The sequence below is a fragment of the Felis catus genome, chromosome D1 (assembly GCF_018350175.1).
Source record: "Felis catus isolate Fca126 chromosome D1, F.catus_Fca126_mat1.0, whole genome shotgun sequence".
In the NCBI taxonomy this organism is placed as follows: domain Eukaryota; kingdom Metazoa; phylum Chordata; class Mammalia; order Carnivora; family Felidae; genus Felis; species Felis catus.
The window spans coordinates 113,481,624-113,509,525 of NC_058377.1; the positions used below are offsets into that span (position 1 = coordinate 113,481,624).

The 27,902-nt window shown below is 66.1% G+C and overlaps 1 protein-coding gene across 11 annotated transcripts in view; it reads right to left on the minus strand.

Moving 5' to 3' along the window:
- KCNQ1 (potassium voltage-gated channel subfamily Q member 1) overlaps positions 1-20,878 on the minus strand; it is a 321,222-nt gene extending 300,344 nt beyond the window's left edge. For 9 of the 11 annotated variants that reach the window (XM_023240184.2, XM_011287088.4, XM_023240189.2 and 6 more), the window contains exon 1: positions 20,375-20,878. In XM_023240184.2, coding sequence (XP_023095952.2) covers positions 20,375-20,754 — 380 coding nt within the window. In that variant the 5' untranslated portion in view covers positions 20,755-20,878. Of the gene's footprint in view, positions 1-9,447; positions 9,510-19,438; positions 19,621-20,374 lie in introns of those variants that run through there. The other 2 variants (XM_045039717.1, XM_045039716.1) reach the window with 2 other exon arrangements.
- Between the last annotated feature and the right edge of the window lie 7,024 nt (positions 20,879-27,902).

The following is a 27,902-nucleotide window of genomic DNA, read 5'->3' on the forward strand; positions in this document are numbered from 1 at the left end:
CACCTGTCACGGCCGCCTGAAGCTGGAGACACGATGGTAAGTGGAGGCAGCCGGGGCCACGCCCTGCACGGTTCCACTCCCGCCGAGTGCCCGGAACAGGCCAGTCCAGAGGGACAGACAGCGCGCGGGGGCCGCCCGGGGCCCCGGGGAGAAGGCTCGCTGCTGCCGGGTCAGGGGTTTCCTGTGCGGGCCACGGAGACGCTGGGGAATTCGGAACACTGAGCTGTATGCCAGGATGGCCCATTTTGGGTGACCACAATAAACGCGTTCTGAAGCACACACATACATAGAGGTCGCCTCTGAGGTCCAACCCCGGGTTCCCATCTGGCTCTGCCCCTCGCCAGCCAGCCGGGGCACCCGGGCCTGGCTTCCCGCGTCTGTGACAAGGCTCCTGTGGGGCCGTGGGGAGGCTCCGGGTGGGGAGCCCACATAAGTGCCCGGCACTCGTCTGGGGTCCACGCGCCGTCAGGCTGACCACCACCGCCGTGATGGAGAACGATCCACCGGGGCCATGATGGCCCTCCTGCCAGCACATCCTTCCTCATAGCGAACCTGAGCCCCAGCAGCTGCAGGGAGCCGCCAGCACGGGCTGGGACGAGCCCCTCCGTCCCAGGAGCATGTCTCCGGCCGCCCTGCCCCCCCCCCCCCACACCTGAGGCCGGTGCCTTTTGTCAGGGCAGGGGCAGAGCCTCCAGCAGGAGCATCCGTCGCACCACGGAAGGTCCAGAGACCTCAGCCTGGCAGCCCGGCCTCCCTGAGGGCACCCCCACCAGGCAAACAGACGCCCGACCTCTGGCGGTGCTCTGGGACCTGGCCCCGGGACCCTCCTTTGCTCAGCCGCAGGGTGGGGCGCATCCCACAGACAAGGTGCTGGGGGCTCCCGATCAGGGGGTGCCAGTGCCTACCACGCCCAAGCCAAGAGCACGGGGTTCAGCCACTGCCCTGTGACCCTGGCCGCCCACCCCACCCCCTGTGCCTCCTGGCAGGTTTGGGGCAGGAGGACGTCCAGTCCAGGACACGCGAAGGTGCTGCTCTCCCTGGGCTTCCCGGGGGCAGGTCACCCTGCCCTGCCAGAGGGCTCTCGGGTGACGCCCGCCAGGCGAGGGGCATCTTGGCAAGCTGGCCCTCCCTGGCATCAGGGCCTCAGGAATCTGAAGGCTCTCGATGGGTTCAGAGCGACACCAGGCCACGCACGCCGGCTCGTCCCAACCAACCATCCGTCCCACGCCAGGCACCTGGCCACCACTGGGGACACAAGTCCAGACCCAATGGGAAACGGCCCTGCCTCTTGGGGCCCCCGGCACAGACCCCTCCCCAGCCCTGTCCCCGGGGCCCTTGCCAGGACACCTCGCCACCCCCACCCAGGCTCCCTCCCTGATGAGGCCCCCAACGCTCTCTGAGTCCCGGACGCCACAGGCTCCCAACTTCCGTCCCCGTTTGTTGGTTACTGTACAAATACTGGACAAAAATAACAGAATTGCCCCGGCCTGCCCCCAACATGTTGCCTGCTCTCCTTGGCCCACACCAGCCACTCCCTCGGCCACACACGGAACATTTCAGAGTCAAACCCACAGGTGGGAGCCTCCCCTGGGGCAAACGGGGGGCTTGAGACGCCTGGGACTGTGTGCCCACTCCGCCTGGAAGGTGCTCCCCACCAGGGGCCAAGACTGGGGGGAGGGGCAGGAAGCTCTTCCCCCAAAGTCATCCCCACCCCAGCCCACACCCACCCCCTCACCAAGAGGCCCTCTCTTCATGGCCATCTGGGTACCCTGGGGTGTTGGGGGGGGTGCTGTGGGGTCAGAGGAGCCCAGGGTCGAGTCTTGGCCCAGAGCTGGGAGTCCTGTCGCCCCACAGCGGCCCCGGGAATGTCAGGTGTCCTCCCAATGCCCTTGAGGACGGTGTGGAAAGGGTACACAGAGCACTATCACATGCGCTCCTCGAACAAGCGGGGGACGTGGCAGGAGAGGCCCGGTCTCCTGGGTACCCCAGACAGGGAAGAGGCCCGGCAAGCGACCTGGCCAAGCACACGCGGCAGGCAGAAACCTGAGCTGGCCACCCCCACCCACACACTGACATCACAGGGACCCAAAGCCCACAGCACGACAGCCTCCCCTCCATCAGGGACAGAGGCCAGCACCCCGAGCCCCAGGCCAGAGCCCTCAACGTTCCCTCTCTGCGTGTAGGCGCCTAACCCCGGGATGCACAGGCTGCCCTGTGTGATAAGGGAGACACACACACACACACACACACACACACACACAGCCACGGTGTTGCCATGGTCAAAACCCAGGGCCAGGACCATCAGGGCCACCGGGCCCTCCAAGTCCTGGGGGCTCATGGTGTATAGAGTGACACGGAGACTTCTGCTGGGTCTGCTGACCCTCCAGTGACCCACAGGTGCGCGGAGGGAGTCAAGGCTTGTTCGCACCAGGGGCTCCAGGACCCTGTCCCCGGTGCTGCGGTCGCTGTGAGGGCCGTGCCCCTGAGGGCAGGGGCGGACAGACATTCGGGGACTCGCGTTCACAAGAAGCCTCAGGCCACAGCTCACACCTGACACGGAAACGGAGTCCACACGGGCCCCGGCCTAAGGCCGCAGCCGAAACCGCCAAGGTCTGGAAGAAAGCGCAGATCTGGGCCTCAGGCTGCTCGGGGGTTTCTCAGACTTCACCCAGAGTTCAATCTTGTCGCCCCGCCAGACGGCTCCGGGCACGAGACGGGCCCACCAAGTGCAGTCTTTGCCCGGCACGGCGGTGACGGAGGACTCGCGTCCAGAAGGCAACCCAAGCTCGCCATCGGGAGACAGACCACCCACGTGCTCCCGACAGAGGAAAGGAGAGACGCGGAAGGGAGAGACGCGGCCGGCAAACGACACCCGGAAAGACACTCAGCGTGTCCGTCACAGGGACGCGCCAACCCAACCGCGGCAGGGAGCCCCTGCGCACCTGCCAGATGGGCCCAAACCCAGGACGACACTTCACCCCTGCATGCCTGCCAGGTGGTCCAACTCCAGGACCATGACACCTCACCCCTCCACACCTGTTAGATGGGCCCAACGCCTCACCCCCGCACACCCATCCAGCCGCTCTGAAGAAAGCCTTGCTAAGGAGGGGTCCGTGCACAAGAAAGGTTATTACCAGGCCGAGTGCAAGGGACCATTTGCCCGTATCACTCTGTCCCCCACGGCTCTGAGGCCGGCTTCCCCTGCCCCCCCACACCTCGATGTCATCTCAATGGCTCCGCAGACCCCGTGTCCAAGAGCCACTTCCTGAGGCCGTATCTGCCTTCCCGTGGCTCCTCAGCTGACCCTCATGGCCACACCACATCCTCTGCGAGAGCACCCTGACCCTGCTGACCCAGGCCGAGGGGTGGGAGCAGCAGAGCAGACACGGGGCCAGCCCTGACCTCTCCAGGGTACCCACCTCCTGCCGGGCACTGGGGCGCCATGGGGGTACCCACAGCTCAGCCCCACCCCCGGGAGCCATGGGGGGACGAACCCACCGGCCCTGCAGGGGCCTCCCCACCCCCACCCCCCAGGATACCCATTCCGCAGGCCCGCTGACCGACCCCGCCTGCCTCTCAGCCCCCTGAGGAGGCCCCTCTCCTGCCTCTATCTGAAGCGTCCCACTCAAGCCCAGCCTCCCGTGAGAGCCCACCCCGGGCTCCTGTACCCCTGAGCACCCTGCATACGCACAGGGCCCCAACTAGGTCTCGCTCAGTACCGCGACCGGGCCCTGGCCCCGGGGTTGGGGGCGGGGTAGGTTCCCCGAGCAGGCAGGCAGTGAACAGTGCGGGAACAGGGTGATCCCACCCCCCGTGACCTGTCCAGAACACGTGGGCGGGGCCCCTCGGCCCCCTGAGCCTTGCAGACCATGGAGCCTAATCTCAGCAGGCCCCCTGGTCTCTGCCTGGCAGACTGGGCACAGAAGGTGCAGGCGGGCCGTGGGGCCTGGGGTAGGATGCGCAGGGTATCGGCACGGGTCTTCAGGGGCCCCCTGCCTGCTGGGCGCTCCCGGACACAGGCCCGTCCCCCAGCTTGGACAGATGAGTTGGGCCCCACGTGGCACGAAACCATAGACACAGAACACCAGCAAGGAAGGGGGCTGGGGCCCGGGGTGGGGGAGGGGCAGGGCTGGGAGGACCAAGGCCTAGGCGGGCAGGGCCGGCTCCAGGCACATACCCAAGTCCCACCCCAGGGCTGGGACCCCCTGGAGGCTTCAGAATGGGCCAATGACCGGGGGCATCAACTCAGTAAGACCGGGGAGTCTGACCTGGATGTCGCTGGGTCCTGAGCTAGGCATGGTGCAGGGGCCACTCAGCCTTTGGTCAGCGGTCCCCACGGGCCGAGAGCTCCCGAACGGCCGCATCTCGCCCCTTCACTCTTCTCCCGGGAGCACCAGGGGCCTCTCCTGGGGGTGGCGGCACCCACAGAAGGCAGTAGCCCCACCAGCCTCAGAGAGCCAGGGGAACAGGCCGCCGGCTCAGCTGACTGCCCTGGGCCCGTCCTCCCAGCTGACCACGGCCTTCCCCCTGACGGTAGCCGCTGTGCCCAGCAGGGCCACCCACAGGGGCAGCCTGGGTCAGGCTGGAGCTTCTCCCCGCCAGGTGCTCTCGCGGCCTGAGGGTGCTCACCTCTTCCACCATCACCACCCCCCCCCCACTTACTGCCCAAGCCCAGGTTCTCAACCCCACGTTCTGCCCCCCGGGGACATTGGGCAACGTTTGGAGAAGGTTCTATTGCCACAACTCGGAGGCAGACACTAACGGCGTGTGATGGGCACTGAGGCCACAGGGGGGCTGACACCACAGCCCACAGCAGCCCCCCAACCCCAGGACTGTCTGGAGCAAACGTCAACAGTGCGGAGGTGGGGGAGCCCTGCCCCCTAAACCGAACGATCGTGATCGCTGTCTCCAGATAAGACAGCTGAGGCCTCGAGGTCACGCAAGCCCCGGGCCAGAGGGCTGCCGGGGCTGGGGCGCAGGGCCCCCCTGGGCCCCCCACCCCCGAGGGCAGGAAGCCTCTCTCCCCACACCCACCTGGCAGGAGCCCCTGGGCAACGCTGACCGGCATTCCTGCGGCCCAGCCGCAGGGGACATCTGACAGCAGTAAGGTCCCCAAAGGACTTTCTGCCTCCTGGGGACCCCATCTCCCCGGGCAAGGCCAGCACCCCCGAGGCCAGGCAGGCGTCCATGACGCCATCGTCACTCCCACTCCGGGACAAGCGGAGCCGAGCAGGGAGGCCCCAACCACCACACGGGCAACACTGGCCAGACCTTCAGCCCTCTGCAGACAGCAGCCCCAGGACCGGGAAGGAAGACCCCAGCCCTCCGTCTCCTCTGTGACTCTCACCTGGTGCGCCCTCCTCCTGCAAGCGGGAAGGGCACCAGGGAACCACGGGGTACGGAGGGGGCGCTGGGGCGGGAGGGAGGGTGCTCCCCACCAGCAGGCGGCAGGAGGCCCCTTCTCCAACCTGGCCTGGGTTCCCCAGGCCGCCGTGTGGGGCAGCACGGCCACAGCGGTCCTCCATCTCCTTAACAAGGAAGGCCACTGTCCAGGCTTGCAGGTGATTTGGCCTGAGCAGACACCTCTGGAAAAGTCAAATGCATTCCTGATGGCCTGGGGCACCTCTAGACGGCTGGTGTCGGTGCCCTCCCCGCCTCCCCACCGGGAGACAAGCCGAGGCAGTCACCGGCTCGCCCAAGGACGAGTCAGGTTACAAGGCAGGCATGTGCCACCAGGAACCATCCGGATCCAGACCTGCTCGGCAGCGCTCAGCCACTGCCATGGCATGCCAGGCCGACAATGACCTTCCCAGCTTCCGGGAGGCACAGCTGGTGAGGAGCTAGGCTGTGCCGTCCTTCCAGGGACCACCCACCTCCGGACCCGATGGCACGCTGTCCCGACCCACACGATAAGCATCAGGGGTGCGTGTTGGTCTCCGCCCCCACAGCCACCCCCTCCCGAAGCCTCTCCCCAGTTCAGACGCCACCGGCTGGGAAGTTCCCCAGAGGAGCACAGCACTGGGAGGCAGATCGCTGAGCCGGCAGGTCTCCTGCATCTCTGTCCCCACCGTCCTGCCCCGCCCCCCTGGCAGGCTGGGCCAGTCTCCCCAAGAAGAGGCTGGGCACCTGCCAAGAGTGTCCCTGGCTCGGTCTGAGCTACCCTGGGGACATCCAGGCGGGAGGGTGAGGTCTCCCCTGGCCTGGGGAGGGACTCCAGTCGGGCCCCAACACCCAGCATGCCCCCAGCCCACGGCCCCCCGGGGACCGCTTGTCCAGCGCCCGTGCCGTGAGCAGGACCAGAGCGAGGGGCTGGCGTGGGGTAAGACGCTGTGCAGAACACGTCAGGGGGACGCCGGACAGAGTCACGTGATGGGGTCCGATGCCAGCCTGCCACCCGCCAGCTGTGTGACGCTGAGTAGTGTCTGTGCCCTCTCAGGCCGTGACCCGCTTTGATGGCCAGCAGAGGAGACAGGTGCCCACCCCCACCCCCGACTGGCCAGGTGGTCTCGGGCCCTGTGGCTGGACACACGGCAAACCCCCCCCCCCCCATCACGGTGTCCTACCCCGAACCCTGGGCCTCACAGGTCTGTCCCATAGGGAAGGGCCACAGCGCTGGCCATGAGCCTGCCATCCAGGCCCCCTTTCCCTCCCCCCGCCATGGAGCCGGCTACCTTCATCTCTGGGCACAACCCCCCCTCCCCCAGCCCAGACGGGTGTCCAACCTCCATGTCGAGCCCACCTGCGAGGGGTCAGCCAGACTGTCCTTTCACTCAGCAGGAAGCCCACTCCAGACCTGGGCTGAGCAGGGCCCCCAACATGGGCCGTGGGCTTCCGACCCCATGAGAGAGGTTGGGACCCCCTCTGCAGCAGCCCGGCCCACCCCATCCAACTGCCAACCCCCCAGGCTCCCCAAAGGCAGGACCCAGGCCTGTCTGGGGCGCAATCGGCAGGCGACGCTCCGCCCCCACCAGTGCAGGGCCCCAGGTCACCCTCCTGGCCCCATATCTTGCTCAACCTGACCCGGGAGAGCCAGAAAACACTCCGGGGGCCTTCTCGCTGCCTATTCTAACAACCTACTTTTTTTTTTTTTTCCTCAACGTTTTTTATTTATTTTTTTGGGACAGAGAGAGACAGAGCATGAACGGGGGAGGGGCAGAGAGAGAGGGAGACACAGAATCGGAAACAGGCTCCAGGCTCCGAGCCATCAGCCCAGAGCCCGACGCGGGGCTCGAACTCACGGACCGCGAGATCGTGACCCGGCTGAAGTCGGACGCTTAACCAACTGCGCCACCCAGGCGCCCCTAACCTACTTTTTTTTTAAACAACCAATGTTTTCAAAGTAGAAAATTCGCTGAAGCAGACCTGGACCCAGGATCCACGCCCAGGGTGGCCACGAGGAACCCCTCACGATCCACCCACGCAGCCGTGCCCGCCATCTGCTGTCAAGAGAGCACCGCCTTCCCGCGTGGGTCAAGCCCAGGCCACGTTCTACTTGTCCCAAGGTGTCCTGCCCCTGCCCTACCCAGACTCGGTCCATCCTGCTGCAGAGACGGGGCCCGTTGTCCCGGGCCCGCCTTTAATAGACCAACTCTAGTGCCCAGCAAGGAGGCCCCGGGACACAGGGCCCCTCGGTGCCGGCTCCCGTGTTCCCTGTGATGGGTTTGCCGAGCAATTCCTGGGCACATGCGCACGTGGGGAAGGACGCCTGCAGCCGCTGAGTGGCAGCCAGGCACCCACGGACCCCTCCCAGGCAACGTCCTGGGGTCTCAGGAAGCAGGGAGGCCCCCGCTCTGAGCCTTGGGTCTTTCAAACCCGGTTCAGACCTCGGCTGGCCGCTCCCGGAGCTCCGAGTGCCTGCGCTGTCTGGGCATGGGGTGGGGGAGTGGGGACAAAGACTGCCACCCCACACCCCACCCCTGCTCCAGAAGAGGCTGGAAAGGCCTGTGGATGCTCCGGGCGCCTGGCAGAGGCCTGATAAGAGCGGGGAGGCGGGGCCTACCCCTGGGGACAAGGCCAACCAGCCTGCAGAGCCCCCAGCCTGCCCATCCCCCTTCATGCCAAGGGCAGCCAGAACATTCCAGGGCTGCCCGGGAGGTGCTGCGTCTCCAGGGAGCTGCACGCCAGGACCTTGAGCGGGCCCCGATCCAGGGGGAAACACAGGGACTCACCTTCAGGGACCGCAGGGGCTTTTCAGAGCCCCCCATTTCGTCCCCTGCCCGGTGAGGAATGATGGGCCCTCCAGGGACACAGGGAGGTCAACTGGTCACCCAAGGGCACACAGCCGGTCAGGGATGAGCCAAGAGCAGACAATGTCAGGACTCCCCACTGGGGTCACATGCAAACCGGGGCCTCCTGGAATTTGCCCCACTCCCCACGTCTCCTAAGGCCCCCTGCCCTCTGCTCTCCCGTCCCTGCCCCCAAGGCCCCCTGCCCTCTGCTCTCCTGCCCCCGCCCCCTCCTCAGCAGCTGGAGAGGCTCAGACCAGGTCGGGACCCTCACTCCAAAGACGCTGCGTGGCTGCTGGACACACTGGGCAGGCCTCAGTGTCCCCTCCACCTCTGGGCGCCTCTGACCACTGCAGCCACCACTCCACAAGCAGGGGCCACCCTCCCACCGGCCCTACTCGCCCCCTTGCCCTCGGGCCACCCAGAGCCATGTGGTTCTCGGGTGGGGTCACTGGGTCCTAAGCCCCGCGACACCCAGGGCACGGATGGTCGCGTGCGTGAGCGCTGGCTCACCGCTGGTAACAGGGGGCCTTCGTGGGACCTGATGGGACTGTGACAGTGGCCTCCCCGATCAGAGCTGATTCTGCTCTGAGGAAGAGGAAGCAGGAAGTACGTTCTAGAAACTGAGGCCTTTGCAGGGAGCCCCATGGCAGGTGCTCAGCTCACGATGAGGCCAGTCAGGAGGAGGAGGCAAGTCAGGACTCAGCACCAGAGATCACAGCCCAACACTGACCCCACCGACCACCCACACACATGCACGGTGCCAGTGGCCCCAGGGACAGCTGCCCACCCACACGCCCATTTATCTGGAACCTGGGCCACCAGCTGGCTTCCCGTGGCTCCCACAGCAACGTCCACAAAAACAGCCACGGGCCCAGGGGTCGTGAAGGGGCCGTGGAGCTCGTGTCCTCCCAGGACCAAGGACGTTCTACCACCTTCCGCGTCCCGGACCGTGGCTAAAGTGGCCCAGGACGGCCGACGGGGCATCAACCTACCCCAACCACAGTGGGCACAAGGCCACATCCACCTACAGACCCTCTCAGGACAGCAGACGCCCGCACCTGTCTGTCCATTTGTACATCCGTCTGCCCAGACATCCATTCACCCACCCGTCCGCCCATCTGTCCAGCCGCCCACCGTCTCTCCATCTGTCCGTCCCTGGATTCACCCTCCCATCCCTCAGCGGCCCCGGCTCCTTGCTGGGCCCCGCACCCGGGCTTACCCCACGGCAGGTGCGCCCTCACATCAGGAGGGTTGTGAGCACTTGTGCCCCAGAGCTGAGAGCTCAGACAGGGGCCGGCCTGCCGCCGTGAGGGACACTGCACGGCACATCAGACTGTCACGTGCTCGCACACCAGCCGCGTGCCTCTCTCCTGCCCACCCCCCCCCCCCGCGTTCTAAGCACGGGGACACCGTGGACAAAAGGACAGCGACTCAGCCCTGGTGCGGACATCTGAGCATTTCCCCCCTTCATTTGCAACTGGCCTCGAATCTCCCACGTGCTTCCCAGCCTGTGAACATCTGCGCTCCGAACGGCGAACAGCGGTATGATGTGCGCCCCCTCACACCGCAGACCACCCACCCCCGCGGTCCCAGGTGCAGAGACGCCCTCCGGGAGGCGCCCTGGGAGACCACCGCGCCCGGCGCTGCAGGGCGCGAGAGCCTCGGGGATCGCCTTAAACGTGAACCACAGGCTAATTCCGCGTCCAAAGTCCCGAGCACTGCAGAAAGATGCTGCGGCCTGTACGGAGGGGATACACGTCTGCCGTCCAGCACCCGCACACCCAGGGGGCAGACGGGGCGTCGCAGGGACAGCGTGGGGGGCGGGGGGAGGGCGCCGTGTGCCATCTGGGACCTGTCAACATTGTGATACGTGAGCCAGGCAGGACACGGGTCTGGGGTTCCGGGCCGAGGCCCAAGCTGGACAGCTCGACAGCCACGAGGGCAGGTGGCCTTTTAGAGACACACATGTGGCCGTGGCCTCCCGCGGTCCTCAGGTGAGCCCGGCCAACTCCGCCTGTGTTCACGGCCCCCACCAACGCCTCCAGCTCACCTGCCCGGACCCCAGAGCCCACCCACCCCAGCACGCCGGGTCTCCCACCACCCTCTCCCCAGCGCACATCTCCAGGAGGCCTGCTCTGACTCCTTGTCACGTGCGTCTCCGTCCCCAGCCCCAGGCCTGCCGCGCGAGCCCCTGACATCACGGCAGCAGGCACCACGGTGCAGCTATGAGAGGCCACGAGTCCCTGCCACTGGACAGCAAGGAAGCCTGGGTCTCCCGGCAAATAGCTGAGGGGCCGCGGGGAGTTGGGAGCCGTGTGTGGACGCAGACCTCCTAACCCAGGGACCCCTGGCCCAGGGACGGGAGGGAGCCACTCGCGAAAGGGTCCCGACAGCCCCACACCTTCCCAACGGGGCCGGCGCACCAGGAGGCAGCAGCGACAGGACAGCAGGGGGCTGGGAGCATCCGCGGGAACAGGCACCCGTCCCACTGGAGGGGACGGGGTTTACTCAGGGCCCGGGTGAGGTCACGCGTCACGGTCCGTCCCTGCACGGTCCGTCCCTGCACGATCCTCTCCGAAGGGTCCCGTTCCCTCTTATTTCTTGGTCTCTTATTTGTGGACAGAATGGGGCGTCTGGCCTGCAGAGAGGGTCCCCCCGGTGGGATTTTGCAGGGGCACCCGTGTGTCATTTATTGTGCTCTTGGGGCCCTGGTGCCTCCACTCGGCTCGCATGTGGACCTAGAGGCTTCGTCCTACTCGCTCACCCGTCTACACTGGCGAGAAAGCGTCACGGGCGGGCACACGGGCCACCTGCTCAGGCCGCAGGCAGGACCCCGAAGAGGCAGGACCTCACTGGCTCTTGAGTTTCCCTGAGTCACGTTCGTCAGGGTACAGGATGACGAGCCGTCTCCACAGGGACCTGCCGGCTTAGCCCCTGACCGGCAGGTGAGCTCCAGGGTGCAAAGTCCTCCCGGTGCATCTCGGTCCGTGCAGCGTCCCCCCGCATCTGCCACGCCTCCAGCGGGGAGCACACCTTCAAGCTGTCACCGAGGCCTGGTGACGCGCCCTGGTGGCCTCTGACGGCCGTCCTGCTTCCAGCGTGGGCTCCACCACTACCACTCCTGCCCCAGGCCCAGATGGCTGGCATCGTCCAGGGAAGATGGTGCAGAGAGGCCACGCTCTGCGGGCTGGGGGTGCTCACGGCTAAGGGGGCGCTCCTCCCTTCTGGCCCTTTCCAGCAAACAGGAAAGCATTTTCTTCAACAAAATCATCATGAACACCTGACACTTCCAGGTGCGGGCGGGAGGGTTTTCGCTTCACCAACTTACGTTGGAATATTCCTCCTGCCAGGAGTCTCAGCTCTCGAGGACGCCGACATAATTACTCATTTGCTTCACCCGCAGACCCCGTGCGAAGGCCTGGGACTAATCAGGTGAGGGTCACCAAAGCGTGCCGGGACACTGAAAATCGCAGAGACGACGTGGTCTCCAGGCCAGGTCTGCACAACAAAGTACCCACAGAGCTGCGCGGTTCCGTGGGCCCCTCCTGCTCCCCGGAGGTACCTTTGTGGAAGCTTTGGGTTGTCCCACTGCCTTCACTTTTCTAACGTGAAGCAAGCGCGCGGACGCCTGTGACTCTCCCTCTACTGGGTGCCCAGTGGCTCGTTAGACTTTCACCCTTGGCAATCACTCCCTGAGAGTGTGCGGGGATCACAGGTCCCTTTCCCACACCTGCACGAGGCCCTGCACAGGGCAGACCCAGCCGGTCCCCACCACGGCCGCCTGAAGTTCCTTCCTTTTTTGCTGTTCTGAGGAGCTCTTCAACAGACAGCCTCGCGTGCACAGATTTTCCTGTTGGGTCGTGTTGGGGGTTTTTGTGGCCAACGTTTTTGAGATAGACTCCAGGATGTGAGGTTGCTGGGGCAGGGAGGACACGCACGCACACCCCCCTCCCCACAGAGCCTACCATCCGGCAGGCTGTCCCGCCAGACGCGTGCTGTCTGCCTCACCAGCCGCCAGCGAGGGTGTCTACACAGGCTGGCGGGTTCCTGCCTGTCCAGTGGGACCTGGCGGTGTCCGTGCCACTCCGACCCCCAGTGGGCTCGTACCTTCTCTCTTAGGACCCCTTGAGCTGTGCTCACCTCTCGCTCACCTTCCGCGGGGTCAGTGGGGTTTTGCTTATTTGCAGGAGTTCCCTCCCTCCCTACCAGAGAGATCGAGCCTCCGTGATAAGACGCAACCTCTCTCCAGGTTTTGTCCTGTTCTTATGGTGCTGGTGTCGCAGAAGGGTTTTTTCTCACACATGCGCCCTTCGTCTTAACGTGCTAGAGCCGCACAGGAGCCCCGGGCTGCCTTCGGCCCACGCGGAATCCACCTGCCGCGGCGTGACCCGCGGTCCAGCCTGGCCCTCTTCCTCGGGGCCCTCCCCTCCCCCGCACAGCGTGCTTCCCCCACTGGCCTGACGCGCCGACTAGATTTCCGGCCATGCGTTCACACACGGTTGAGTCCATACGCGGATTTTCCATTCTGTTCCACTGTCCATCCGCCTGTCCACGTGCCGGTACCACACCGTCTTAATTACCCGAGCTTTACGGTTTATGATCTGTTGAGCCATCCTAGCCAAGAACGCAGATGTGACTTTTACAAGCGACCCACTGGAGACGTCATGGAGCAGAAAGTCACCACAAGACCTGTCCACATCACACGTTCAAAGCGTGTGGTTCCCCGGGCACCCCCTGAAGCTCTCCTGGGCTCCCCCAGGGGCCCCCTGCTGCACCCCCTGCCATGGGGGACACTTCTGGGAGGCGGGGGCCCGGCCCCTGGGTCGGGGTTCCTCCTGCAGGTAAAGGCGCAGCCCCCCGCGGGACTGGGTGGGGTGGGAATCCCGGTGTGGCCGGCCGTCTCCGGGGCTGCAGGGAGGGTTCCTGTCTGGCCGGCCTGGCTGTAGTTGCTGTGTTCAGTCTCCCCGTAGACCTCCGTGTGGCGCTTGGTGGCAAATCCAGCGGGAAGAGGCAGAGGAGCCACTGTTGGGAGCATCTAAGAGGCGGCCGCCAGGTGCTTTGTGGAGCGGGAGCCTCTACAGCCTGGGGGTGAGGGCCAGAGGGCGTACGGGCGCCCCTGGGCGCGCACCGGGCACGATGCCGGGAAAGGGGCTTCGCCCTGATCGAGGACATTCACGTGCCACACACTTCCAGGCGGACGTGGAATAGGCTTCCAGGGGCTGCGTGAGCCAAGGGGGCCAGTCCTCAGTTTCCCCATCTGCGAGTGGCTGAACAGTAAAGGCAGGTCCAGAGTCCCGGGTGGGCAGGGGCAGGCCCTCCGACCCAGGCGGGGTGGACGGGCACGCAGATCAGGGGGCCCGTTCAGAGAGTCCTGCCCCGGGCCGGGCCGGCTCCGCAGATCAGGGCGGGTGGCGGCAGGGAGGGGTCAGACACCGGGGCCTCACCCGCCACCAGGTGCTGCGTGGCCCTGGGCCACCGCCCCCAGCCGCTCCGGCCCTCGGCCTCCCGCTCCGAGCCCACCCCCAGCCAGGGCTGCCGGGCACAGAGAAGTCCCTGAGGAAAGTGCTCTGAAAAGCACCCCCCACGGCCTCCCACACACCCTGGGGCCTGCAGGGCTCTCGGGCACACCGCTTTCCCAAGCTCAGGAATGCCGCTGGATAAAAATACCCCCAGACGGGTATCATCAGGCCCGGCCTGTCTGTGGGCTCGGAGCTGCTGGGCAACAGGCCTAGCGCCTCGGCCCAGGCCTCTCGGGGCCCCGGCTGCTGAGGCCGGATGCCAGGTGACCCTGTCGTGAGCGCCTGCCCTGCGGGGGTGCCAGGAGGGGGAGGACCCGGGCAGCCCCCCCCGCCCCCCATCAGCATCACCCACTCAGATCTTCTAACACCCGAGAGCTGCTGAGCCACCGGGGTCCCAGCTCGGCGGTAGAGGTGGCAGAAAGGCAGTCGGCTCCGCGGGGAGGAGCGGCCCGCGGTTCTGGGAGGCAGAGCTCTAAGGCAGAGGCCTCTGAAGGCCGGTCACCACCCCCTGACCCAGGGTGGGCAGACCTAGGACGCGCTGACGGTCAGCTCACCGGCCAGTGGCACCTCCAGGCTGGGCCTGGCTCCCACCTGCCCGGGGCCACCGCCCCTCTCCATCCCTGACGAACGAACGGGTCAACACCACACTCCCCACTGCCCCACGGGGCCTCCGCAGGGCTGCCCGGGCTCCGGCCCAGATCGCAAGGGGCGCTGCGGGCTTTCCAGCCAAACAGCCCTGGGCACGCCTGGCTGTGTGGCCTTGGGCACATCACCTGCCCTCTCTGAGCCCCAGGGTTTGTACCCAGTGCCACTCATCGCCTCCACTCCTACGGTGGGGGAGGGGGGCAGGGGGCAGGGAGGGGAGCCAGGCCCCTGTGCCCCAGCACGGTCACCACAGCGGGTGCCCACACGGCTCAGAGAAGGGCCCGCGTCTCCCGGGCTCCACGGCAAAGGACAACCAGCGCAGAGGGCGGGTCCTCTCACAGGTTGGAAGGTCTCGCGTAAAGATGGCTCCTGGGGCTCGGGTCACGTAGTGTCCCTGGTGGTCACCGAGCCCCCACACCTGCTGCCAGCCAGGACCACCCTGCCCTCATGGCATCTGGGCTTGCTCACAGCCCCTGGGGAGGCCTCGGGACAGAAAGTGGTGGCCCTCGCTGGTGGAGGAGGTGTGGACGGTCGCCCGAGGTGCCCTGGGGACCCGGGGCCTCCTCCACACTCAGTGGTTTCCCCGCAGAGAGGGAGCCCAGACCCAGCTGACCCTCCAGATCCGTGGGGTCTGAGCTCAAGGGGTGCGGAAATTCTCACCTCTCCTCCAGCCGCAGCGGCCGGGGGCACAGGAGCTTCCAGAAGCTTCTGTGTGGCGTCCCCTCAGGGCCCACATGATGCCCCCCCCCGGGTCCTCGCAGACAGCTGTCCTCGGATACCGTCTCCCGCTTCCCAGCAGCCAGACGTGAGCTCGTCCCGGCCACGTCACCCCTGCCAGAGCACAGGCTCTCGAGCCCACGCCACGCCACGCCAGCCAAAAGCTGGTTCCGAACGTGGGTCTGAGAAGGGCCAGGGGGCTTCCCCGAGCGGCCACCCCGGCACAGGACCCGCGCGTCCGCGCCTCGCCATCCGGAACGTGCTCCCAGGGCAGCACGGCCTGTCACCAGGGAGCTGGTGAACCAGGACCCTCGGGCCCCACGCCTGCCGGACCACACCTGCCTTCGGCGGCTTCCCCGGGGCACGCCCCCCGTGCGTGCCAGCGAAGAGGCCCAGCACCAGAGCAGTGGACCCGGGAACCAGCTCTTACAGCAGGAGGGAGATTCCGGGCACTCGAGTCCCCGAGAAGCAGCACACCAGGTGCCCGGCTGGACCCCGGATCCCTGGTGGACGCGACCCTCCAGGCCCTCAGCTGCTTAGCTCCACGTGACCGGTTCCTTGCTCTGCAGCTGCTCCCCGTTTCCTGGACGGCACACAGCAGGGACCTGCCGGCTCCTGGGCCCCAGTCACCCTGACCACGGGCAGCGCAGCCCTGCCGGGCAGGGAGGCACGGGAGTTTCCTGCGGTGGCCGCGACAGAGCACCATGGACGGGGCAGCTTAAACCACAGACAGTCACTGTCCCGTCCCCTGGTCCTGGAGGCCCGAGCCCGAGGTCCAGGCCTGGGCAGGGCCGGGTCCCCCCGAGGCCTCTCTCCTTGTGTGCGAACGGCCGTCCTCTCCCTGTGTCCTCACGGGGTGGTCCCTCCGTGCGTGTCTGGGTCCCGATCCCCTCTTCTTACAAGGACCCCGGTCACACGGGACCAGGACCCGCCCCGGTGACCCCATGTCACCTTAACCACCTCTTTAGAGGCCCTCTCTCTAAATGCAGCCACATTTGCCGGTCTCGGGGTTCAGGGCGGTGATGTAACCTTTCAACCCAAACGAGAGCACCCGTGTGCCCATGCCAGCACTCCTACCACACACAGCCGGGCCCCGGGACCCCGGTGTCCCCCCCCCCCACCGCCCCAGTCACAGGCAGGTTATCCCACGGGCACCCAGCAGCCCCGAGACGCCTCACGTCCGTCCTCCCCAGGACAGCCCCCCAGCCCTCGCCCAGCCCCTGTGACACCCTGTTGCATGTTAAGGTCCAGTGTGTGGGGGCAGCGAGTGCAAAGGGGTCCCTCCTAGAGCACCCCGGCACCCGCAGAGGGACAGGCAGAGCCCACAGGGAGCCACCGACTCGGGGCCAGGCCCAGGAGAACATTCTCTCTCGTCTCAGCAATGCTCCCGGTGGTGCCGGCAGCCCATCGAGGCCGCCACGGAGGAGGGGACGCACAGAGAGCGAAGGAACCTGGCAAGGCTGTCCAGCCACAGGCGTGCTCAGACGTGAGGCCCCATCCCCGCCCCCTGGCCACGCTCCCCGCATCCCGCGCCCCATGGCCTCCGGACCCCCGGACCTTGGCATGTGCTCGGAGGTCCTTCTGGCCCGGGCTCCAAATTCATCCACCCCTGGACCGTCCCTCTTCTCCTCCCACCTTCCTCGTGGCCTCGAGGCAGGCCTCCCCGCCTGCCCCCTATCTCAGGCTCGTGGCCTGGGATCCCCAACTAAGCCGGGCCACGACCAGAGGACCAGGCCCCAGAGAAGGGGACACGGGGAAAGGCACTAAAAGGAATTCCCAGCTTCACCAAGCACTGGGGCAGAGGAACGCGTCGGGGAGGCTCAAAGGGGCGGTGGGAAGAGGCCTGACAGCTGTCCTCGGTACCCCGCCCCCCACGCAGCCCAAGAAACCGCCAGGCCGACTTCCAGCACGTCAATGATTAACACACACTTGCCGTGAGGTGTTGCCAAAGCCTCCTTGGGAGCCCAGGAAAGGCAGGGTGGCAGGGGGACGGCGACAGGAGCGCCCCGCGGAGTCTGAGAGCCAGGACCCCCTCCACGCGCCCTGAGGCCCTCCCTCAAACCTCTCGGCCGCACCTGCTCTCAACGTCAGGGCAGCCGGAGTCGATGCTGCCTGTGGGGGGCGCTGCGCACCTGGCCAGCAGCGGGGAGCGGGCTGGCCCAGGATCAGGCAGCCACCGTGGTGGGAGGGTAGGAGGTGGGAAGGGACAAGAGTCAGCGCACATCACCCTGCAGCTCCCCGAGAGCTGGAGGGGAGAGGGGAGAGGACGGAGGAGGAGGGAAGAGGGGGGAAGAGGGGAGGCGGGGTTCCCGGAGGCTCACCACTCAGGGGAAGGACACGGACCCCTGGGGGTCTACAGAGGGAGGTGGGGGCCCGGCCCAGCACCCAGGGTGGGTGGCTAGGGGAACCTCTCCCCTGCCCAGCCGGCCCCACTGTGGCCCATCAGCGGGGAGAACGGGACCCCCGCGCCTTCAGCAGACTGGGAGCCGCCACGCGGTGGGGGTACAAAGGGCCTCGGAAGGCCGGGGGGCCAGAGGGCAGGAAGCCCAAGCGGACAGAGTCCTGCTCCCTGACCCCAGCGGCCCAGGGAAGGCCGGGGGCACACAGGAAAGGCCGCTCTCCTCGGGGCTGGCCGGAGCAGGGGTTCCCCGAAAAGGGAGGGCCGGGGGGACAGGATATCCTGGCTAATTTCCCCAGCTGCCCCCGGAAGAGTGTGCCCAGGCTCGCGGGAACCGCCGGGACAGTGGCTCCCACAGCCGCCCGCCCGGGGCCCCGGCCCTCGAGGCCAGGAAACCGAGCCCGGCCGCCGTGGCGTTGTCCTGCCCCTGCACAAGCTAGCCCAGCAAGGCCAGGGCTTTCTCTGCCGCCATCTCGGCCACTCCTTCCAGCCTCACTGGGGCCGGAGTGGACGCCGTGGCCCCCTCTCATGGGGCTCTGTCTGGGCTCAGGCCACCCAGCCCCAGGCCCCTGCTGCAATCCCAGCTCGAAGGCCAGGTCCCCTCAAGTCACTGGCCAATTCGGAGAGTGACCAGGGCCTGCTGACCTCCTGGAGACACCGGGGGTGACGGAGGCAAGCTTCCCAGGCCCCAGACAAGCCACACGCCCTGCCCGGCCAGGGTCACCTCCAGCCCTGGCCCACGCGGGGGTGGGGAGCCGCAGCGGGGGTCCACACCCCCCCCCCCAGGGCCACGGCATACCTCCTCCAGGGCAGGGCCCAGAGCAGGAAATGACTGACCCAAGGTCACACAGCCACTCCAGGAGCATCCCTTCCTGGCCCGCCCCGTGGGGAAGCCACTCAGCCACCGTCCCCAGCAGCCACCCCTGCCCGCCAGCTCCCGGAGAGGCCGGGCAAAGGCGCTGTGCTGAGCACACTTCCGAGGGCTAAACAATCAGAATCAGGAAGAAAACACAAGTGTAAGCAGAGACTTCCTCTGGGGCGCGGCGAGCCCTCTTCCTCCACACGGCACGGCCAGGGAGCCCGGGAGACGCGCGCCCCCAGGCCTGCATCCCCAGGATGCGCATCGGGGGTCTCCCGGAGGCCCCTAGTCCTGGCAGCGCTCCAGGGGCACGGAGCCACTGCCACGCCACCGGGAAGACCCCCGGGAGTGCCTCCCCGCCTTTGCTGGGAGCTGGCACGTGGGGCTCGGGGACGGAGAGGCTGCGGGGCAGGGTTTTCTCCGGAGCCTGGCTGTGGGGTCCATCCCACCCCTGGGCGCCTCAGGTCAGGGCCAGGAGACGGGCAGCCCGTGGGAACCGTGGCACCCACAGCCGGTGTCTGACTCGTGGGGTCCCTCGGGGTGGAGGCACACGAGCGTTCCCTAAGCCCCAAACAAGCCACTGCTGCAACCACGGGCAGGGCCACCCACTCTCTCCCACAGACAGGCCACCGACACGGTTCGGGCACCCTCTGACTCTTTGGGAGGTGGGGGCGGCGTGGGGAAGAGGCTCCCATGCCTCTGGGGACACTGTCCAGGAGACTTGTCAGCCGACAAGACCCTCGGTGGGGTCGGCAGCAGCCCAGGTACCACCTGCACTCACAGAGGAGCCGGAGTGCGAAGCTGAGGCCGCCCCACCCCCACCCCGCCTCACCTTCCCCACAGGATGCTCCGAGCCAGCCGGAGCCCAGTTCCCGCTGCACCCCTGGGGCCCGAGGGTCTCTCGGCGGGAGAATGAAGGGCCCCGACGCCCGCCCCCCCTCCAACCAGGTCTCTCCCGGCCACAGGCCAGCCAAGGCTGCTGAGACGAGCACCTGTCACTAGAGGGAGGCTGACCCACGTGCCCACCCCCCCCCGGCAGAGCCCCCCCCCCCCAGCCCCCGTGAAGGCTCACGGCCCGAGGCTGGCCGGCTGAACAGCCAGGAAGTAGGACCAGGCAACAGCAGGGGAGGGCTCCAGGCAGGCAGCGAGGAGGGTGGCCCCGAGGAGGGAACTTCCTTGTACCCCCACCCCCGAGAAAGGAGGGCCCTGCCCCACACAGGCACGCCACAGCGCGAATCAGAAGCACCTGGCTCACAGCAGGGCCAGGTGCCGCCTGTAGGGCCCTGCGTGCCCGGCCTCCTCCGATTGAGGGCTGGAACCCCGGGGAACATTCCCGCCCCGCCCCTCCCCTCCCCTCCCCTCCTCCTCCAGGCTGCTTCACCAGCTCGCATCTCTGAAGGCGGTTTGGGCCCTCCCCGCGGCCAGGGGGACCCCTCAGGGACACCCCTGCTGCCTGTCACCCTGGGAGGCAGCCCTGCACCCCTGGCCGGGAGACCCGCCCCACCACCACCACCACGCGTGGACTGCCTTGAACTGGGAGGGTCTGAGACGCTGCTGGACCAGCAGGAGTTGGGCCCCTCCCCTCCTGGGGGCTCCGGCATCTTGGGTCCCAGCGACCCGGAGGAATTCTCTCCTCCGCACCCAAGGGCAAGCGCCCCGGCCCTCGGTCTTTCCCAGAAGGATTAACACCTGGACCGTCCTGCCAGGGAGGCACGGAGCCAACTGCTGGGCTCGGGCCACCTCCCCCCACACGCCTGGGCAGAGCCAGCAGGAAGCTTCCCACCCCACAGGGTCAGACCCACACGTCCCTGAAGTCCAAGGGACGGGGCTCCTCAGAGTCGCCGTTTTCCCCATGAAGCCCTCCCCGCCCTCCCGGCCGCTCTGGGTCGCACGCAGCTGGCACCGTCCCTGCGGCAGCAGGTGGCAGGAGACAGGGGGACCCGCACGCCCCTCGGCAGCCCGCGGGGAGCCCCGGTGCCCGCCGGCCGAGGCCCGCGGCGCTACTCACACTGCGAAGTGGTACACGAAGCACTTCCAGCCGGTGGGGCGCTCGAGGAAGTTGTAGACGCGGCCCTGGATGTGGGTGCGCGCGAGGAGCGGGCGGCGCGCGCTGTAGATGGAGACGCGCGGGTCGAGGCTCACGGGCGGCCGCGGGGCAAGGTCGGCGGCGGTCGGGGGCGCGGCCGGGGACGCGAGGGGCGCGGGCCCCGGGGCGCCCGGCGGCGCGATGGGTGCGTAGAGCGCGCCGCCCCCCGGGCCGCCCTCCGCCAGCTCTAACGAGAAGGGACACTTCTTGGCCAGGCCCGTGCTGCCCCGCCGGGAGCCCGGCAGGCGGCCGCAGCCCCAGCGCTTCTTGTCGGGCCTGGGCGGGGAGGAGGCCGCGGCCATGGCCAGGCAGCGCCCGCGGGGGGCCGGGCGGGCGGCGGCACCCGGAGCTGCAGCGAGGGCGGGCGCCTGGGCGCAGTGCGGGCGGCCGCTGCCGCCAGCCCCGCCGCGGGGGACCGCTGCCCGCCCCGCCCGGCCGCGGGGGGCGGGGCCGGAGGGGGTGGCGGCCGAGGGCCGGTCCCCGGGGAAGGCGCGCCCCGCCCCCCGGCCAGACGCCCCGCCCGGACCGTCGGCGCTCCGGGGTTGCCCCGGCCCCGCGCTGGGTCCCTCCCGCGCCGCGCGCCCACCTGTTCCTCCCGCCCCGTCTCATTCACCGGCTCCGCCCGCCCCCTCCCGCGCGCCTCTGCTCTGCCCCCCGTCGCGCCCACGCGCGCGCCCCGCCCCCCACGCCCACCTGCCGCGGGGAAGGCGCTCCCAGCTGAGCCCCGGGAAGGCAGGCGCTGGGCGGCAGGTGCGGCGACCTCGATCGAGCCGGGCGGCCGGGCAGGCCAGTCGGGTGGGGCTCGGGCACCCGCGTTACGGGACAGAGGGTGGGGATACAGAGGTAAAGAGGGGCGCCCTAGGGCACTCCCGGACTGACCCTCTCGGTGCCCGGAGGGCGGCCTGTTAGCTCTTCCTCCAACACTTTGCGCGCCCCCCCCTTTGCCCCCCCTTTGGCTCTGTGAGTGGAGAAATATGGGTGGGCTCCGTGCCCACCAGGGCCATCGGACCCGGGAGGCAAGCCGGTCAGGACCGCCCAGCGGGAGCCCGGTGGAGGCTGCCCGAAGTGTCTGTCAGGGGTCGTCGGTGGGGTTGACCGCTGGGCAGGTCATGGCAAGGTGTTTTCAAGGGCCGTGCAGGATGGGCGTCTTGTCCTTCTGGCCCTCTGCCCCAGGCTGAGGCTGGACCTGTGGATTTCCCTGGGTGCGGGTGGGTGTCAGGTTTGCAAGGTCCTCCGCACTGCCCCTGGCGTCCGGTTCCCTGCACCCTGGGGTGCAGAAGTGGAGCATTGGGGGAGGAACAGAAAAAAATAGCCTCTCTTGGGACCTTGCCCAGGGCAGACGGATAACTGCCTGCTAGCCATGTCAGGGACAGGTCACTTACAAGACACCTCCCAGGTCTTCACTGAGCACCCCGGGCTGATTTATTTCATGTATCCCCCCCCCCCCGCCCCCACCAGAAAGCCACCTGTGTTGGCGGATCCAGTGCGGTTCTGGCCCTTCGCCCCTGACTCCCCACCCCTGGGTGCTGCCCGCACACAGCCAGCAGTTTGTATTTGCAGAAAAATGAATGAAGTGGGTCCCAGCCTGTGCCGGGCACTTTGGAGACTCCAGGCTGGCACTAGGGAGCCTCTCTGGAAGTACAACGCTTCGGCAGACAGCCAGAGGGAGGCGGAGAGACAGCCACCACGGGGCCCCAGGGGACAGGCCAGGGCACACAGCAGGCACTCAGTCAATCCTTTCTGAATGAACGCGTAAATGAGCGAGCTGCGTCCGCACATCCACATCCCAAGCCGAAGGAGGAAGATGGTCTTTTAATGGTGGAAGAACTGAGGAGGGAGGGCCGTAGAGAAGGAAGGAAGAAAGTGAGTTCGGATCTGTCTCACACACAGCAGACGGGAGTAGTGTTTGAGTGGGTCGGAGGCTTAAATATAAACGCTGAAGTGAAGTCACGCGGATCCTGTAGAAACTCTCATTCTGCAAACACCTGTAAGCAGGGAAAACATGTCTAATTGTGCTTGAAATCCAGACGATGCCTGAAATTAGCAAGGTCAAAAAGACAACCGAGCAGCTGGAAGGAGAATTTACGACTCCCATCACAGGCGGAGGATTGATACAGCACCCACTCGTAAAGGACATGTGATGTGGGACCGAGAATGACAGACCGCCTCCGGGAGAGTGGGCCCAAGACGGGAAGGGTTCATAGGAAAAGGGGCTCGTGGTCTTTGCACTTAGAGAAAATGACCGACGTCACTCGTGGCAGGAAAAATACAAGCGAAGAGTACATTCTGATGCCCCGTTCACCTATCTGATTGGCGAAAATCCAGACGTCTGACGGGGCCCCCATGCCGCGGGCGAGGAGGCAGGGCTCCCGCACATCGGGAACTGACCCAGAGACCCGGGGGGGGGGGGGGGGGATGGAAAATGGTGCACACACACGGGCCACGCAGCGGTGTGCTGGTTGTATCAGCCAAACGCCGGAAACAACATCCCTCAGTTAGTCGAATGCGATATGGCACCGCCCCACAGTGTCGCCCACGATCGGTGTTTTCACCGGCACGCGAAGGCCCAGGGCACCCAGAGACCACGTTGTTCCTGATAGGAGTATTGTCACTTTGGGATTAGGTATAGGATGTTAAATTCCGGGACTTTGGGTATAAGAAATAGAAGCATAGCCATCAAGGAAATACGGATCAATCCTTGGATCAGAATCGGGAATCCTGGCGTCACCTGCTGTGCCCGTTTATCTGAAAACAAAATTACTTTCGAGCCCGTCCCGCCGAAAAGGTTCAGGAGGGGCCCGTCGGCAGCAGGACAACTTGAGCATGAAAAAGACTCGTGGAGCAAACGACCTCATGGCTTAAACCATTGATTCAGAGCGAGGCTAAAAAAAAAAAAAAAAAATCCTCGCTGGGCCTGTGCTGGTAGCGGGCCCGCTGTTCTGGAACCGAGTACAGAAGGCACGGCGGCGTGTGTATCCCGCCCGCCCTCTTCTGAACCAGACTTCAGGGGCGAGAGGCCCAGGTGCTGGAGGTGTGCCCTGCTCTACTTCCCGATAACGATTGTGCCGGGTCGGGAGTCACTTTGAAGCAGTTGGCGGGGAGGGGTGGGGGTCAGAGTACAGATTAGGCCAAACCGCCTCTGAATTGGCCATTGTTGGGCTGGCCGCCGGGCAAGGTCATGACACTACCAAGTTTATGTTTTGTGTACGTTTCCATATTTTTTAAGTTGTAACATGTTGCCACCCAGGCACCCGGGGAGGCTTCCCGGAGGGCCATGTGCTGGCCTGGGGCTGCGGGCCGGAGGGCAAGGGGCTGGTGGGCGTGCCCTGAGCCGTGCAGGAGCCTGCTCTGGGGGTCCTGGGCGGTGGCACAGGGACACTGGGGGGCACGGGAGGCTGGCCACGAGGTTGCAGAGAGCTCCCTGCGAGCCCCACCCTGGGGGAGAACCCGGGACCGAGGACCTAGGACCCAGGACCAAAGACCCAGGACCCAGGACCCAGGACTGAGAACTGAGGACCTTCCTTCCGGGGGGCCACAGGCCAGCTGCCGTGGGAGGAGCCTAGGCTCATCGAAGACACTTGGGCAAACTGAGGCTGGTGAAGGGTGGGGTGCGTGGCTGCCACGGGGTCTGCGGCCTAGGGCACGCACCGCCAGAGGCTTCCCAGCTGGTGGCCTTCAGCTTGACTTTCCCTCCAGCCTCACTGAGCACGGGGCACAGCGTTCATGCAGGGGCCACGAGCTGTGTGCAGGAGGCTCTGCCCTCCCGGGGACTGACGTGAGCGGGCAGTGCAGACGCAGGAGACAGAGCGGCCGGGGAGGGGGAGGGCGGGTTGCTGAGGGGGACCCCCAGAGAGGGTCTAGGGGGGACACCTTTACAAAGACCTTTTCCAGGCCCTTCAGCTGATTGGAGAGGTATCTGCATACAGCGGGCAGTTAGTGCAGGGCGGACGGATGCGGGGTGGAGTGGGGGGACCGGGGTGGGGGGGGGGGGCGCTGCCACGGCTCTGTCTTCCTCAAGCTAACCAGGCTCTCCAAAGAGGGTCCTGTGCTGGCTGGCGCGTGTCCCTGGGGGCGTGGCAGCGGTGCCGGGGAACGTGGCTTTGCCCCGCCCAGCCGCACACTTAGGCTCTTCTCCATCCTGGCCACTGGCGGCTCTGGTCGCACCTGAGCCCTAGACGCTTGCCCTGCACGGACTCCCGTCCGCGCGGGCCGGTGGGCACAGCACCCCCGAGGCAGCGGTCTCCGGCCGCTGGACACCGAGTCGCCTGGGACTCCCAGTGTAGACGCAGACGCAGTGGGTCTAGGGAGGGCCCAGGAATCGGCATCTCGGTGGGTTCCCCGCCCTCCCTGGCAGGGGACACTGAGGACCCCCAAGTTTTGGGCACCGCACTCGGACAGAGGCCAGAGGGGAGTCCTTCCTGAGTTGCCCACGTCTTTGTCCCTCGTGGGCCGTGTGAACATCACTCCACGGAGGTGACCGGTTCCCACTGTGTGCCCGGCTTGGCGAGCGAGAGGCCTTGCCTTGGCGGGTCCCAGAGCCGAGCCGGACAGACTGAGCTGGACGCACCGTCAGCGCACGGGCACCGCGGAGGCAGGAGACGGTCGGCCCCCCGCCCTTCTCCTCCACTTGCCGCCTGTGCTCCCTGCCCCTCTCCCTTCCGAGGCGCGAGGCTGGAGCCGTGTGCATGCACGTGTGTACGTGCATGTAGGTGCACGCGAGTGTGCAAGCACGTTGTGGGGCGCGTGGGCACGCCTACGTGTTCTGCCTGTCCGCGTGCGTGTCTGTCACACACGTGTGCCCGGGCTGTGCTGGACCGCGGAGGGACCGGAGATACCCCGTCCGCCCTCCTGGAAGCAACAACCAGACCTGGTGGGGTCGGAGGAAAGAAGGGCTCAGAAGGGAGGCCGGCACGGTCAGAGCTGGGGGCAGGGAGCCCCCCGCAGGCCCATACCTGGACCCCAGCCGGCCGCCCACGCGGTCGCCTGCCTGCGGCTGAGCCCTGCCGGCAGAATCAGACGCCCACACTCACCCCTCCCAGCCGGGACGCGGAGTCCTGCCCGGCATCCCGTGGGCGAGCGGGGAGCTCCCCGAGTGTTTTCTGTGGTCCGAGGTCAGGTCACCAGGCATCACCGCCTTCCCGAGCTCCTCTCCTGCTCCCCGTTCTGGGGCCGGGGCCCAGGGCGGCCACAGGCGGCCGCTCCGCCTGCTCGCTGGGGCTCAGCCGCAGTTCTCCTGACGGAGCTAACGTTTCGCAGGAGTTTGGGGCCCCGGCACTGGCTTCGTGCTGGGGGTTCAGCTTCAGAAGGGTGTTGTGACTGTACCGCAAGAACCCTGGGCCCCCCCGCCGGCTCCCCTCCCACCAGCCTTCGAGCCTCCTTCCCCTTCGGAGAGGATATCCTCAGGACCAGCCCCGAGAATCCAAAGTCCCGGTGACGAGGGTCCAAGGCGGCTGGAGCCTGGCGTGGTCTCCCTCGCAGGGGCCCTGGACAGCACTCGCTCTGGGCAGAAAAGTCAGCTTTGGGATTTGGGGCCAGCGTCCACCTGGCAGGGCCGTGTAATAATACCTTTGCTGGGAATTTGCACCAACTACTTGCAAAATCGAGATTTGATTTTATGCTAAACCATCCATCCAACCGTTGCAAGGATGTGCGGTCTGGTGCCCTTTGGTGACATCACCCCGAAAACGTGCTCCTCGGGCTCTCGCCCTCATCCTTTGCTTTCCGGTGTGACCTGACAGGGGACAGTCAGGGGCTCTCCGAGCCAGGTCGGGCCCTGGGGGCACCACCCCCCCTCCGCCCACGGCCACTGCACACGGCCTCAGCTGACCCTGCCCCGTCAGCAGGCTGCTGTGCCCCCTCAAGGTTCATGCAGGGCCTGCTCCTGGGGCATCTGGTGAGCTATCAGGCCCCTCCTTGCTGGAGACTCAGGTGGGTGTCCCTGGCCATTTGGAGAATGGAGGGCAGGAAGCCCAGACTAGGTGGTCTGTCCCCAGTCCTCTGAGGCCATGGCAGGCGGTTTCCTGGCCAGGGTCCTTGTCCACTTGGCTAGTGCTGCTGGCTTGGCACTCCAGCCAACAGGCGGGCCCTCTGAAGCTGCCCCTGGGGCCTGTCTCGGAGCCAGAACCAGACTGGGCCTCAGCCAGGAGCGGGGCAGGTGAGCAGGTTCGGGCCACAGACCGGCAGGGAGGCCAGGTGGCGGAGCCAACAGCAAAACGGGATGAATGGAGGAGGGAGAAGCAGGGATGACTCAGTCACCCAGCCAGTATTTATTGGGCGCCTACTGAGTTCCCAGCCTTGCTTGGCTACGGTGTGGGGGAGACCAGATGAGTGGAAGGCCAGGCCTTGCCCCGGGGTTGGGGGGGGGGATGGTGATTTTGTCTGTGAGATACACAGACCAAGGGAGAAACCACATGAGAACCTGACACGCTATACACGGTGCCTTGCCCGGCCCCTCCCCTGCTCCCCCCACAGCTGCCCAGCGCCTGTGAAAGAGCCGTTCTCACCAGCCATGTGGGCACCCTGAGGGCTGGGACTGACTCATTCATTCCTGTGAGTCCAGGTGTCCAAGAGAAGGCAGTGAATGCTGAGTGGGTGGCCGGAGAGACGAATGGGTGCATGGAGAGGGGGGTGGGTGGACTGAGGAAAGGACAGACGGATGGACTGATGCCTGGTGATGGGAGGGTAGATGAACTGAAGGGTTAGTGGAAAAGTGGGCAGGTGGATGGATGGATGGATGGATAGATGGATGGATGGACAGAGAAATGGACGCATAGATGAATGAGTGGATGATGGATGGATGGATGGATGGATAGAGGGATGAGTAGGTAGAGGGATAAATGGATGGATGGATGGATGGATGGATGGATGGATGGATGGATGGACAGATAGAGGGATGAGTAGGTAGAGGGATAAATGGATGGATGGATGGATGGATGGATGGATGGACAGAGAAATGGACGCATAGATGAATGAGTGGATGATGGATGGATGGATGGATGGATGGATGGATGGATGGATGGACAGATAGAGGGATGAGCAGGTAGAGGGATAAATAGATGGATTGATGGATGGATGGACAGAGAAATGGACGGATAGATAAATGAGTGGATGGATGGATGGATGAGTCATGATGGGTGAGTAGATGGATCAGTTAGATGGATGGATAAACAGATAGATGGGTGGTGGGACAGATGGATGGACACATGGACTAGTGGATGGATGGATGATGGATGGATGGATGGATGGATGGACGGATGGGTGGACGGATGGGTGGATGGATGGATAGATGAATGAGTGGATGGATGGTTGGATGGACAGATTGATGGATGAATGGACAGATAGAGGGATGAGTAGGTAGAAGGATAAATGGATGGATGGATGGATGGATGGATGGATGGATGGATGGATGGACAGATAGAGGGATGAGTAGGTAGAGGGATAAATAGATGGA